This window comes from Engystomops pustulosus, chromosome 11, assembly GCF_040894005.1.
Source record: "Engystomops pustulosus chromosome 11, aEngPut4.maternal, whole genome shotgun sequence".
In the NCBI taxonomy this organism is placed as follows: Eukaryota; Metazoa; Chordata; class Amphibia; order Anura; family Leptodactylidae; genus Engystomops; species Engystomops pustulosus.
The window spans coordinates 9,089,557-9,104,653 of NC_092421.1; the positions used below are offsets into that span (position 1 = coordinate 9,089,557).

Genomic DNA, 15,097 nt, shown 5'->3' on the forward strand with positions numbered 1-15,097 from the left:
TGTCTTCTATCCCTACGAATCACTGCAGCGCCTTTATCTTCTCACACTATGATCCCTTTCCTGCCCCCTTGCAGTGACACCCAGTGAAATCCTCGCTCAGTCCATTGGGTATGAAATTCTGATGCTGAGGCTGTATCCAGGGATAACTATGGCGGCTCATGCATCACTACATATGGATCTAGGAGCAGTGAAATGTTCAACACTCCACCCCCGATCCTGAGCCTTTACTAAATGTGCAGGAAATGCAATATTAACTCACTGTGTGATCAGGGGTGGAGCTTATTAATGGCGTTTAAAAAACGCAATTGAAACGCCACGTGTGAATGCAGTCTGCGACTTTCAATGCATTGTAGTTTGCTTGCGCTATTATTGTCGATTTAATAATGTTATTTAACCCCTTACATTCCAAATACAGTTATTTGCTACTTGGGTGAAAACAAGTGTTGTTCTACACACCACATAAACACCTTATTCAGGTATGTCAGCATTAGCCCCGCCCTCCCGGAAGCTAGGATTCCACACTTCCGGTTTGTGCGTTCCACACGGAAAATCAAAAGCAGCGGGCGACCTCTCGCTGCCAACCGGTCGGAGATGGTCACGGGTTTAAACCCCAGAGTATCAGTGTAGGTGTAGATGACGTCACCGTTGGTAGATAACAGTACGGTATGACTGCACAACACAAACTGTCCTCAGTAAGGGACGGCGGAAGCCATTTTCTTGTAGTCCAACAAGATGTTATAAGTGTTTCCCTACTGGAATCGGTGGGCAACTGAATGGATCCATGGTCGCAGGTACCAGCCCACAGCTTCCCTTCCAATTGCACAGAATATGTGCAAAAATCTCCCTTGCTGTGACCAGACAGAGGTATTATTACTGTTTTCTTCTGTTTATTATTGCATTTTTCGGGTTCCTAGTAATAGTGCATGGAGATTTGCTTATCTGACATATTACCCTCTTGCAGGGTCTCATGGAGGTTGCACTGCCATCTGTGTGATGAATGATATCCATGAGCACATAGCCATTAGGGCATTTACAGTTATGTCTCTCAGATATGTGGCATATTAAAGGTTAATAAAATGCTTTGCTATCCTCCCGTCACCTGACCCATAAATGCCTTTTCCTTTAATATCACCATCCGTTCTTGTATCCTAAGTCGCTGGCTCTGATGGATAGACCTGCAGCAATGTATTTGCCCTATTTATACCCATTCTTCATGTGATATTTGACATCCTACAGATATCCATGGAAATAGAAATCATTACTTTCCTCCATGAACCATAAGTAATCTTAAAAATATTGGTGAGTAGCCACAAAACCTGGTTACCCCCGAGATCTTTTGGAGTCTCAACCTAAAGGTGTTCTGTACCCTAGGCCCGGGTACACCCAGTGTTTTTGATGGGTACCAAAGGATAATGCTTGATTGGATCAATGAATCAGACCCATACAGATACCCATAAGGTAGGAGCCCTTTATTATATAGGTTTATATAGTACAAGGGACAGTTCTGCCTCCTGCTTCTCATTTTTGGCCCTGGGCTTGAACTATAACAGTCCCACTTGCAAGTTAAAGCGAACCTGTCAGCAGGAATGTCATTTTTATCAAAACATCAATATTTGTCCAATCCTTTCATACTCCGAATGGTTGTAATACCGAGATTCTTTCAGGACTGAATGACTTCTGCTGTTCTACAGACTCCCAGTATCTGTCTGCAGGAGACATCAGGCAGGGAATCCTTTGTAAAGAGGTGTTGGGACTGGGAATCCATTGTAGCAGACCTCCCCCAGATACAAAGGGGCACATTTACTAAGGGCTTTGCACGTTCTTCTAGACTAAAGCAGGTATTTAAAGGAAACCTACCATGTGATTTTATGCAGTATGAAGCAAACATACCCTGAGACTACTATAGCTACACTGATGCAGGAACATATCTTGTTTGCTGCCTCGAACAACACATTACACACGGGAGCTTGGAATTACAAATGGAGATTAGTGAAGACATGACTAATCAACCTGAGCTGGATCACTCATGCACAGCAGCTGGGGGATGGTGCAGCAATTGATTATTCTGTCTGGCAGGGAGAAAAGTGATTGCATCATCATCTCCTGCAGAGAAAAACTCACAGGCTAGGAGAAGCGCGAAATCAAGCGCTGGAGCAGCCATAGAAGCGAAAGAGCTTCATTATCATAATGTTATATCTGTTTTATCAGCAAAACCACTCGGCTCAGGGATTAACCAAGATCTGATCCTGCATCAGTGTAGCTCCAGCATTATCCAGGTATGTTTGCTTCATAATGAATCAAATCACATGGTAGGTTTCCTTTAAGAACTGTCATGCCATGATTGTGTTGCACGCTGCACTGGCCTCCCTGAAGCACATTTATTTTTTGTCCTTTACCAACTCTGCATACAGGCGGTCCCCTACTTAAGGACACCTGACTTACAGAGGAGCCCTAGTGACAGATGGACCTCTCTACCCCCTGTGACCTCTAGTGAAGCTCTCTGGATGTTACTATAGTCCCAGGCTGCAATGATCAGCTGTAAGGTGTCTGTAATGAAGCTTTATTCATAATCCTTGATCCCATTACAGCAAAAAAATTTGAAATCCAATTGTCACTGGGACAAAATAATTTTTATATTTAAATTATATTTTATATTATAACATATACAGTTCCTACTTACACACAAATTCAACTTAAGAACAAACCTAAGGAACCTATCATGCATGTAACCCGGGGACTGCTGTCTTTGTTTTTTGTCTATTTTGCTTTTCCCTTATCAATAAAGAGCGATACTTTGTTACCAAAAGAATATTCATTGCACACAATGAAACACTAATGCTTCATCCTTTACTGTTACCATATTGGTTGGTCACATTGTAGCTTTCTTGTAATCCTTCCCAGTACAGATGAATTGGCCGCTTCACAGGCAGTTGGTGTAGGAAGAAGACTACAACTCCCATCTTTTACTGTTGACATACACTCACCGGCCACTTTATTAGGTACACCTGTCCAACTGCTCGTTAACACTTAATTTCTAATCAGCCAATCACATGGCGGCAACTCAGTGCATTTAGGCATGTAGACATGGTCAAGACAATCTCCTGCAGTTCTCCCGAGCATCAGTATGGGGAAGAAAGGTGATTTGAGGCCTTTGAACGTGGCATGGTTGTTGGTGCCAGAAGGGCTGGTCTGAGTATTTCAGAAACTGCTGATCTACTGGGATTTTCACGCACAACCATCTCTAGGGTTTACAGAGAATAGTCCGAAAAAGAAAAAACATCCGGTGAGCGGCAGGTCTGTGGGCGGAAATGCCTTGTTGATGCCAGAGGTCAGAGGAGAATGGGCAGACTGGTTCGAGCTGATAGAAAGGCAACAGTGACTCAAATCGCCACCCGTTACAACCAAGGTAGGCAGAAGAGCATCTCTGAACGCACAGTATGTCGAACTTTGAGGCAGATGGGCTACAGCAGCAGAAGACCACACCGGGTGCCACTCCTTTCAGCTAAGAACAGGAAACTGAGGCTACAATTTGCACAAGCTCATCGAAATTGGACAGTAGAAGATTGGAAAAACGTTGCCTGGTCTGATGAGTCTCGATTTCTGCTGCGACATTCGGATGGTAGGGTCAGAATTTGGCGTCAACAACATGAAAGCATGGATCCATCCTGCCTTGTATCAGCGGGTCAGGCTGGTGGTGGTGGTGTCATGGATCCATCCTGCCTTGTATCAGCGGCTCAGGCTGGTGGTGCTGGTGTCATGGTGTCTTTGGGCCCCTTGGTACAACGCCACAGCCTACCTGAGTATTGTTGCTGCCCATGCCCATCCCTTTATGAGCACAATGTACCCTGTAACATCTGATGGCTACTTTCAGCAGGATAATGCGCCATGTCATAAAGCTGGAATCATCTCAGACTGGTTTCTTGAACATGACAATGAGGTCACTGGACACAAATGGCCTCCACAGTCACCAGATCTCAATCCAATAGAGCAGTGGTGGCGAACCTATGGCACGGGTGCCAGAGGTGGCACTCGGAGCCCTTTCTATGGGCACCCAGGCCATCACCAGCCAGGACTCCATGTATCTTCCTGCAGTCCCAGACAGCCCAGGACTTGCTGTGCACAGAGCTATTTTAAAGTGACAGCGCTACGTGGGACTACAGGAGGAATGGGAAGGTGTGGACAGATCTGGATTATCATTGTAGCTCCTGCTAGGGCCCTGACAATTCTTCCTGTTTATTGGACCCTAGAGGGAATCTACAATGAACATCCAAATTTCTTCTAATTTCTGCTTTATTGGTGTCCTCAGGGTGCTGATATGAATAAAAGCTGTGACAGAGCAGGGCGTATAAATCACAAATTAAATTTCTATGTTGGCACTTTGCGATAAATAAGTGGGTCTTGGTTGTAGTTTGGGCACTTAGTCACTAAAAGGTTCGCCATCACTGCAATAGAGCATCTTTGGGATGTGGTGGAACGGGAGATTCGCATCATGGATGTGCAGCCGACAAATCTGCGGCAACTGTGTGATGCCATCATGTCAATATGGAGCAAAATCTCTGAGGAGCTTCCAGCACCTTGTTGTATCTATGCCACGAAGAATTGAGGCAGTTCTGAAGGCAAAAGGGGGTCCAACCCGATACTAGCATGGTGCACCTAATAAAGTGGCCGGTGAGTGTATGGGGCTGGCTATATACTACAGGGAGCTGGCTGGCTGTATACTACAGGGAGCTGGCTGTATACTACTTGGAGCTGACTAGCTGTATACTACAGGGGGGGGCTGGCTGTATACTGGGTGGCTGTGACCAATGTATTTCCCACCCTTGGCTTATACTCGAGTCAATAGTTTTTCCAGTTTTTTTGGTAAAATTAGGGTCTCTTTATTGCACATGTGATACTTTAAGTTCTCTTTGGGATAATAAAGTTTATTTATTAAAAGAAGAGCAGTTCCTGCGAGAGGGGGCACACACCAGTATGTCAGTGTGCTTGGTTTACAATCCTACATCCTGGTGGTAGATGTCCTTTAATTGAATAACATGAAATAATTTATAGACCCTGTGTCAGGAAAAGCTGAGATACCATACGTAGATAGTTCATGATATTTCCCTGATGACTTGGTCCCTCCTCTGCTGATGGCCCGAATGATGTATTCAAAGAATATTCAACAGCTACTAGGCGTCTATAGAATGGTACCCTAAACGACAGACGCTCGAAATTGAACAGTTCTGTGATGTTCTATCGAACAAGCATCAAGGTTTCGATGCATCGTGCAGAAATAGTTCTCTCTAATAAATCTGGCCTGAAGCAGACGTAGAACTCAACGCAGTCTCAAGATTAATAATAACTGGCTAATGATTAACCCCTACGCGCACCAGGACGTTATAGTACGTCCCTGCGGGTAGACACTTCCCTCACCGTGACGTTCTATAAAGTCCCGCTTCTAGCACCGGCTCACAAACTGAGTCGGCACCAGAAGCAGCGGCTGACCCCGGCATGTAAGGGTCTTCCCCCATGCGGCTTTCCGGGGGATCCGATCCTTTTTTGGGCAGCCCCGAGGTCTGCCGAGTGCCCTGCGGCTGCCTGATGTCCTGAGCAGTCAAACCCCTTTCGGGTCTGACTGTAAACTGTCTGCGCATGCGTCTGCCTGCCTGACAGATAACACTGCTCTACAATGAATTAGTATTGTAGAGCAGTGTATTGGACTTGAGAGCGTCGTTGGTTCAAGTTTGTATAGTAATAAAAGTTAAAAACACTAAAGTTTGAACAGAAGAATAAATAAAAAATAAATATATAGGCCCCTAAAATGTCACTTTCCCATAAAAACACTTAATAAAGTATAAAAAATACCCACAAATACCGTATTTTCCGGACTATAAGGCGCACTTAAGAGTCCCGTCGGGTCTCCGCTCCGCCCCCGGACCTCCGCCACGCTCCTGACCCTGCGCCTTATAGTCCGATGCGCCTTATATATGGAATTATTACATATATAAGGCGCATCGGACTGTTGCGCCTTATATTCCGGTGCGCCTAATGGCCCGGAAAATACGGTACTCAAAAGAACGCCGCCAGCCCCCCCCCCTTTATATTATACTTTAAAAATATAATATAATATAAGACCACTAAAAAGAACAACCCCCTTTACTAGATTCGTCAGCCGAAAATTAAAAAGTTATGCATATGAAAAGATGGTGATGCTAAAATGAATAAGATTTTCTCCAAATTTTTTATTCAGTAAAGTTGAATAAAATACACAAAACCCCCACATATTTGGTATCGCTACGTCCATGACAATCTGCATAATAAAACAGAATTGTTATTGGACCCACTAAGTGCACCCCGTATAATAGAACCTCAAAAAAAGATAATTTTTAATTAATATCATTTTAAAAAATGCTCTAAAAAGTGATAAAAAAAATAAGCAATTTAAAATAAGACCACTAAAAAGAACAATGCTTCTTGCAAAAAATAAGCCCTTAATCAGATGTCAGCCAAAAAATAAAGTTTTTGCCAAATTACATTTTATTCAGTAAAATTTGGAAAAATATTAAAAAAAATCTATATAATTGAAGTATTTTCTTAATCGTGGCGACCCATAGAATACAAATAATAATATACTATTTTTAAGGAGTGGTAAACGGCCAAAAATAACCCCCCAAAAAAATCTTCCAAAAAATTGATGATTTTCATTTCCTTCACCAACAGAGTTTATAAAATCTCACCAATTAGCTATAGATGTTCCAAACTTATGTAACCGAAAAGTTCATCTCATGTGGCAAAAAAATAAGCCCCTTTAGGTCCACATTAAAAAAAAGAAAAAAAAATTATAGCCTGTACAATGTGACAATGCTAATCTGCTCTGCATGGCGGCTCCTTCCCTTCTATGCCCCTCCGCCTGTTCTATGCCCCTCCGCCTGTTCTATGCCCCTCCGCCTGTTCTATGCCCCTCCGCCTGTTCTATGCCCCTCCGCCTGTTCTATGCCCCTCCGCCTGTTCTATGCCCGGCCGTGCGCCCATACAGCAGGCACCACCACATATGGGGTATCCGTGTACTCGGGAGAAATTGGGTATCAAACTTTGTGGAGCCTTTTTTCATTTTAATCCATTGCAAATGTCTAATTTTCCACCCAAAATGAATGTATTGTCAAAAAATATTACAATTTGTAGACCGCACCTCCGTTTTGTTTTAACCCCTAAAAAAACACCTAAAGGGTTAAAGAGGGGTGTAGTTTCCATAATGCGGTAATTTATGAGTCTCGCTATTATTTAGGCCTCTTTGTCAATTAGAAGTTGAGCAGGTCCATCTAAATACGGGTTTTGCTGATTTTCCAAAAAATTTTTAAAAATGGTTCCCAAATTCTGAGCCTTATAACATTCTAGTAAAATATGTGGAATCTTAAAAAACCATGCCAACATAAAGCAGACATTTGGGAAATGTAAGTTATGAACTTATTTGGGTGCTATGTTATGCTATGTCTGCATCAAAAGTAGGGAATTTAGAACTTTGAAAATAAAGAATTTTTCCAAATTTTTGTTTTTTTCATAAACACAAAAGATTTCATCCAAATTTTTAAACTAATCCCCTGGATATCTCATAGCGTTCCAAAGCTATAAGCACTTATAGTGACACGGGGCAGATCTGAAAAATGGGGCCAAATAGGTCTGAAGTGGTTAATAACCCCCATTGTTGACATCTTAGATAAAAATGTTTCTGACAGTTCGGCACATAAATCCTGACACTATTTCTGGATTATTATTATTATTAATTATTATTATTATTATTTTTTTTATATTTATATTTTTTAATTTATTATTACCGTATTTTAATTTTTTTTCATTTTTTTAGGATCGTAAGTGCTTACAGGCTCCTGGAATCAACTGACCTTTCTGTGGGTGATTTATCTTCTTAAATTGATTGCGTGTAGAAGCCGCCTCGATCTACATTGATCCCATCAAGATAAGACTGGGACAGGTACAGAATGGACAAGAACAGGAGTCACGTGACTGACGCCATATTAAATCTCACTTTGGAGATCATCTATCTGCTGACTGGAGAGGTGAGACATTCTGCAGTCTTTTTGTTGGGGGGGGGGGGGGGGGGGGGATACCGAAAAATGTTGCGAGGATCTCCAGAATCTTGCAATTTAATTCTCTAGAAGAATTGATACATTTTGTGGGAAAATCTCTGCAGTGCACACAGAATAAGTGAGAAGTCTCATGACTTGGGTCTGAATACTATATGATCACAAAAATGAGGGGTCTCTTCTGAATACTGGTTGCGCTATTTTCAATGGTTTATAAGATTAAATGGGTTGTCCGAGACCTCTGAATAACAGATATGTGGCCGGGGAGGGGGAGCTGCCTAAAAAAATAAGCTTCTACTTACCTCCATGGTACCCCCGGTGTCCCACATCACCGTCTCTGTGCAGTGTTTGTTTGCAGGGGCATGAAAGCTTCTGCCCGTGGTCAAAAAATCCACTAGGTTTAATTCATTATTGCATGGAGAGACTGCTGGATCACTTCTGCAGAAATCCCACAGCACAACTAATTCTGCAAGTCATTAGTAGGGTTAATTTGTTTTGAGCCTTATTATTTTATACCTGTTTGTGTCTGTATTGTATGTATATTCTTTGTAAAAAAAAAAAATAATAATAATAATAAAAAAAATAAATAAAAATGACTTTTTTTTTTATTTGCACTGCACATCTGTGTATTAAATCTTTATAGCTTAATAAGTGTAGCCTTGAAGAACTTAAAGGACATCTACAATCTGTTTTACTGATGATAGATCTCCAGTATTAGATGCCCATTTCTTTATGCAATAATTTTCGCAGTTGAGTGTATAAAGAAACGGCATACTAGCTCAGAAAATAACTTTTAAAAAATATGTAAATGAGCCTCCCAGCGTTCCCGGGTTTTAAATTATTCTGCCCTTTTGCACCCGGCTGAGGAATTAGGAGCCGGCCTGTGATATCCCTGTGCTGTCTCCTAGGTCCTCGGCCGGGAGCAGCAATAGGCTTACAGCAAGAGGGGGGGGAATAAATTTAAACCCGGAGAAGCCGAGAGGCGCTCAGGCGACGTAAGCCTGAGAGCCTCCCAGCTCATTAACATATTTTTTCTAAAAGTTATTTTATATGCCGTTTCTTATACCCTAAAAGAAACTAATTACTGCATTAAGAATTGGGCATCGAATGGTAGACCTCTACCATTAGCAAAACTGACCATAGATGTCCTAGGTCTCTTAATGGAGACATTTTTAGTATTATTATTTTCGTGGATAATTGGTTAAACTGTATTTTGGCTTATCAAATTGTGTAGGACTTTACTTTTTTAATCAAAACATGTGATTTTTATAACTTTTTTTTACGGACCTTCCATGACACAAAAGACCAAAACAACCCGAACTTCCCAATCCCCCCTCCCCCACTCTTTTTCCCTACAGCAGGCAGATGAAAGCTTAGTTTGTGTTCATACAAGCCATATAGATCTTACCTCGAGAGTAGGTAGCCTCATATCATTCCAACTCAAGGGTGCCAAAAGTGACCCCACCATGAAAAAGCCCAAGACAGTAGTGTATCCATCTTTATGTATCATTTGATAGCGAGAACTGCCTCGCAAATCCATCAATGATCTGTTCGGTAATCCCGCCGTATCCATCCACCTACCCCATAGCTTATCACATTTTTTTGGGACATATCCTTTTTAGCCCTGTTGCCCTTATTTACTAAAAAGTTAAAGGGGTGTTCTCCTCTAGTCTGGGCATTCACATTCTGTTTCATTAATCTGTCATATATAAACATTTCTTCAATTGGATGTTATTCAAAAAAATGTACCTGGGTGAGGATAATTTCTCATAAATATAGTCATATGGTCCCTTAGAAACCAGACTGTGTCCTTGGATACGACCACCTTTGCTGGAGGGATTGCACAAAGACACAAAAGGTTTCTGAATATTAAATGTCCGGGGAGTTAATACATGTCGCACATTCCGTCCTGTGGTAATGATCGCTCAATCCAGGAGGTCAGGCAGGACTCTATAGCACATGTCTGGCCTCTGCTGCCTGAGTGCGAGGTGGTCGTATCCAAGGAAGCCATCTCGTTTCTAAGGGACAACATGGAACATTTTTTTAAATAATATCCAATTGAATAAATGTTTACATATGGCAAATGAATTAAATTTAAACATATCTTTTTGTTCATAGTATTCCAAGTCAAACACATATCAATATACAAATCATATTAAAAATATACCAAGGGAACCAGGTGTCCCAGATGACAATTGGGACCACACAGAATACCAAAACGGCCCCCCTCCGTCTAGAGCCCCATAGGAGAAAGGATGTAAAAAATGTTAGTGACAGTGCCCAAAAATAGGGCCAATGAAATAAAGGAGGGTAAATAGCAATGCAGTTCTAGCCTATTTAGTACCCCGGAGGTACCTTCCGGTGTATACAGTTATTGGCTTTACATATTGCACTTACCCGCAGGCATGGTAAAAACAGGCAGAGGGCAGACAGGAGGAAGGCCGAGCAGGTACACCCCGACGCCCGTTTCGCTGATGCTTCGTCAGGAGGTGAAGAGTGTGTGTGGTGTCCTCCTATATATACATCTAACCTGCGTGTCTGCTTGAAGACGCGCCCACCGCGTGACGCATCGCTCCACTGAGGTTGCGCACTGGGCATACGTCACCATGGTGCGCCCGACCTGATCACGTGGTCAGGTCGCCGCTGCCATGGATACGCGTCCCGTCTGTGTGCACTCCCCCATGGACCGGCACGGCGCACGCGCCTAGGCACGTCAGCAGAACGCCGGGATGTATATCAACAGGTACATATGAATCGAATAAAATACAATCCAATCCAATAAAATTGCCTGTGAATGTTTAGCATTAGAAGGTTTGGAAGACAGAAGAGAAAGGGGATTAGTCAATATGCCTTATACATGTGTTATCCCATATATCCGTCTTTCAAGTTATGCTCAGACATATATGCTGGATGGGGGTCATACTGTTGTGGCAAATGCAAGGCCTGTCAATACATGGAGCGTACACAGGGGTTCACCGACTCCTATGCAGAGAAGGAATATAAAATTCTGCATCACATCAACTGCAATACGGAGTTGGTGGTCTACTGTTTACGCTGTCCCTGTGGAAAGCTATATGTCGGTATGACGACCAGACCCCTAAAGGTAAGGGTCCTCGAACATGTGCGGAGCATTAGAGCAGCTAGTTATAACAACAGTTTGGGTCTTCCAAAAGACTTTAAATTGCAGCCGGTCCCCAAACACTTTCGGGAGAAACATAACTGTAACCCAAAGGGACTCACAGTACGCGGAATAGATAGGGTCCTCATGGGACTTAGGGGGGGTGACGGGAAGAAAAGGCTTTTGCAAAAAGAATTGAGGTGGATCACCCTCCTGGACACCATACAACCAAAGGGTCTCAATGAGGCAACTAGCTTTAAACCTTTTTTATAATGTTTGTCCAGTTACTTTGATGTTGTGTCTAATTTTTGTTTTTGTCCTTGCCTGTAGATAACATACAAGTTCTAATAAACACAGTCCGACTTATACATAGTCTTTTCATCTCGGGACTCCCGGTACTTTCAAGAAGAAGAAAAGCGTCTGAGTGGCGACATCTGTTGCATTTTATACACACACCTTTTAATCATACCTCCTTGGGGGCACAATGTACATCTATATGCCCCATTGCATGTATACATGTGATATGTTCTTTTCATGCTTTTTTTGCCTTTGTTTCCGCTTGTGTTGTGGCACTGTGGTTTTCTAGCCATCCATACGGGTTGTAACAGGTGTTTATGATGGCCTTCTCTCTTTTTTTCCTCATGGTATCATACCGATTTTGGCACGTGCACCTTGTTGCACTTATATACACTTTATTCCATATTGATAGTTATGTATCCCATGGCTTTATATTAAATGTGGCCATTTTTTTCTCATTTTAACCCCATTTCTTATGCATGGGCACTTTAATCTTAGTGTTTACACATATTATTATTGCTTCATCACATATGCACTTTATTATGCACTTTATATCATGGCAATGGCTCTTTTGCTTGCACATACATCAGGATATCTGGGACATTTTTTGGCTTCCCAGAATATAAATTTTAAGGGTATCCTGTTATATACAAATGTACCGGTGTATCTGCTCATCTATTTTTGTTATGTACAACTGCAAATATGTTGTCATTTATTTACCCACTGCTTATAGAACACGTATGTTTATTCACTTATCCAGCATATATGTCTGAGCATAACTTGAAAGACGGATATATGGGATAACACATGTATAAGGCATATTGACTAATCCCCTTTCTCTTCTGTCTTCCAAACCTTCTAATGCTAAACATTCACAGGCAATTTTATTGTATTGTATTTTATTCGATTCATATGTACCTGTTGATATACATCCCGGCGTTCTGCTGACGCGCCTAGGCGCGTGCGTCGTGCCGGTCCATTGGGGAGTGCACACAGACGGGACGCGTCTCCATGGCAGCGGCGACCTGACCACGTGATCGGGTCGGGCGCACCATGGTGATGTATGCCCAGTGCGCAACCTCAGTGGACCGATGCGTCACGCGGTGGGCGCGTCTTCAAGCAGACACACAGGTTTGATGTGTATATAGGAGGACACAACACACACTCTTCACCTCCTGACGAAGCATCAGCAAAACGCGCGTCGGGGTGTACCTGCTCGGCCTTCCTCCTGTCTGCCCTCTGCCTGTTTTTACCATGCCTGCGGGTAAGTGCAATATGTAAAGCCAATAACTGTATACACCGGAAGGTACCTCCGGGGTACTAAATAGGCTAGAACTGCATTGCTATTTACCCTCCTTTATTTCATTGGCCCTATTTTTGGGCACTGTCACTAACATTTTTTACATGCTTTCACCTATGGGGCTCTAGACGGAGGGGGGCCGTTTTGGTATTCTGTGTGGTCCCAATTGTCATCTGGGACACCTGGTTCCCTTGGTATATTTTTAATATGATTTGTATATTGATATGTGTTTGACTTGGAATACTATGAACAAAAAGATGTGTATTTTCCTCAAGTAATTATTTGCCTAGCTCTTTTCTCGCTGATATTGGATACCCAGGGAATAGTCTTCGAGAGCCGTCACGCTTCAGTCAGCTCACCTTGAGTGAGGTTTTCCAAACCCTTGGAATAAACCAAGGCCTTCCAATACAGCTTGGCAAAATGTGGACCCAACACCATTTCCAATGTCCTCTACTTTTAACAACGCAACCTCACTTTAATTTTGACCACCCCTATCACCTACATATAAGTTGGTAGTGTGGAACCTCCTTCTTATTGCTTCCCAAGACTCCTTCTAATCATTCTATTATATACGGTGCAGTACCACATATATTCGAGTATAAGCTCCCCGGCATCCATTGCGGCTCCGACATCGGGTCCTGGTCCATCACAGTCTTCATGAGGTCAGCCGCATCAGCACACACTATGATGTCAGCTTGCGGCTGATGTCATGGTGCCTGCAACGAACCGGGATGGGCTGGCAGGCTATGTACTCGAGGGGACAGGCAAGCAGCCTATATACTTGATGGGGCTGACAGGCTATATACTTGATGGGGCTGGCTATGTACTCCAGGGGGCTGGCCATATACTCCAGGGGGCTGGCAGGCTATATACTTGATGGGGCTGGCAGGCTATATACTTGATGGGGCTGGCAGGCTATATACTTGATGGGGCTGGCAGGCTATATACTTGATGGGGCTGGCAGGCTATATACTTGATGGGGCTGGCAGGCTATATACTTGATGGGGCTGGCTATATACTCCAGGGGGCTGGCTATATACTCCAGGGGGCTGGCCATATACTCCAGGGGGCTGGCAGGCTATATACTTGATGGGGCTGGCAGGCTATATACTTGATGGGGCTGGCAGGCTATATACTTGATGGGGCTGGCAGGCTATATACTTGATGGGGCTGGCAGGCTATATACTTGATGGGGCTGGCAGGCTATATACTTGATGGGGCTGGCTATGTACTCCAGGGGGCTGGCAGGCTATATACTCCAGGGGGCTGGCAGGCTATATACTTGATGGGGCTGGCAGGCTATATACTTGATGGGGCTGGCAGGCTATATACTTGATGGGGCTGGCAGGCTATATACTTGATGGGGCTGGCTATATACTCCAGGGGGCTGGCTGGCTATATACTTGATGGGGCTGGCAGGCTATATACTTGATGGGGCTGGCAGGCTATATACTTGATGGGGCTGGCAGGCTATATACTTGATGGGGCTGGCAGGCTATATACTTGATGGGGCTGGCTATATACTCCAGGGGGCTGGCTGGCTATATACTTGATGGGGCTGGCAGGCTATATACTTGATGGGGCTGGCAGGCTATATACTTGATGGGGCTGGCAGGCTATATACTTGATGGGGCTGGCAGGCTATATACTTGATGGGGCTGGCAGGCTATATACTTGATGGGGCTGGCTATATACTCCAGGGGGCTGGCTGGCTATACACTTGATGGGGCTGGCAGGCTATATACTTGATGGGGCTGGCAGGCTATATACTTGATGGGGCTGGCAGGCTATATACTTGATGGGGCTGGCAGGCTATATACTTGATGGGGCTGGCTATATACTCCAGGGGGCTGGCTGGCTATATACTTGATGGGGCTGGCAGGCTATATACTTGATGGGGCTGGCAGGCTATATACTTGATGGGGCTGGCAGGCTATATACTTGATGGGGCTGGCAGGCTATATACTTGATGGGGCTGGCAGGCTATATACTTGATGGGGCTGGCTATATACTCCAGGGGGCTGGCTGGCTATATACTTGATGGGGCTGGCAGGCTATATACTTGATGGGGCTGGCAGGCTATATACTTGATGGGGCTGGCAGGCTATATACTTGATGGGGCTGGCAGGCTATATACTTGATGGGGCTGGCAGGCTATATACTTGATGGGGCTGGCTATGTACTCCAGGGGGCTGGCAGGCTATATACTCCAGGGGGCTGGCAGGCTATATACTTGATGGGGCTGGCAGGCTATATACTTGATGGGGCTGGCAGGCTATATACTTGATGGGGCTGGCAGGCTAT

At 43.8% G+C, this 15,097-nt stretch overlaps 1 protein-coding gene across 1 annotated transcript in view; it reads left to right on the plus strand.

Annotated features, from left to right (window-relative positions):
* The first annotated feature begins 506 nt into the window (after positions 1–506).
* LOC140106447 (uncharacterized) overlaps positions 507–15,097 on the plus strand; it is a 36,583-nt gene continuing 21,992 nt past the window's right edge. The window contains exons 1-2 of the mRNA XM_072130895.1: positions 507–864; positions 7,841–8,051. Coding sequence (XP_071986996.1) covers positions 7,974–8,051 — 78 coding nt within the window. The 5' untranslated portion in view covers positions 507–864; positions 7,841–7,973. The remainder of the gene's footprint in view (positions 865–7,840; positions 8,052–15,097) is intronic.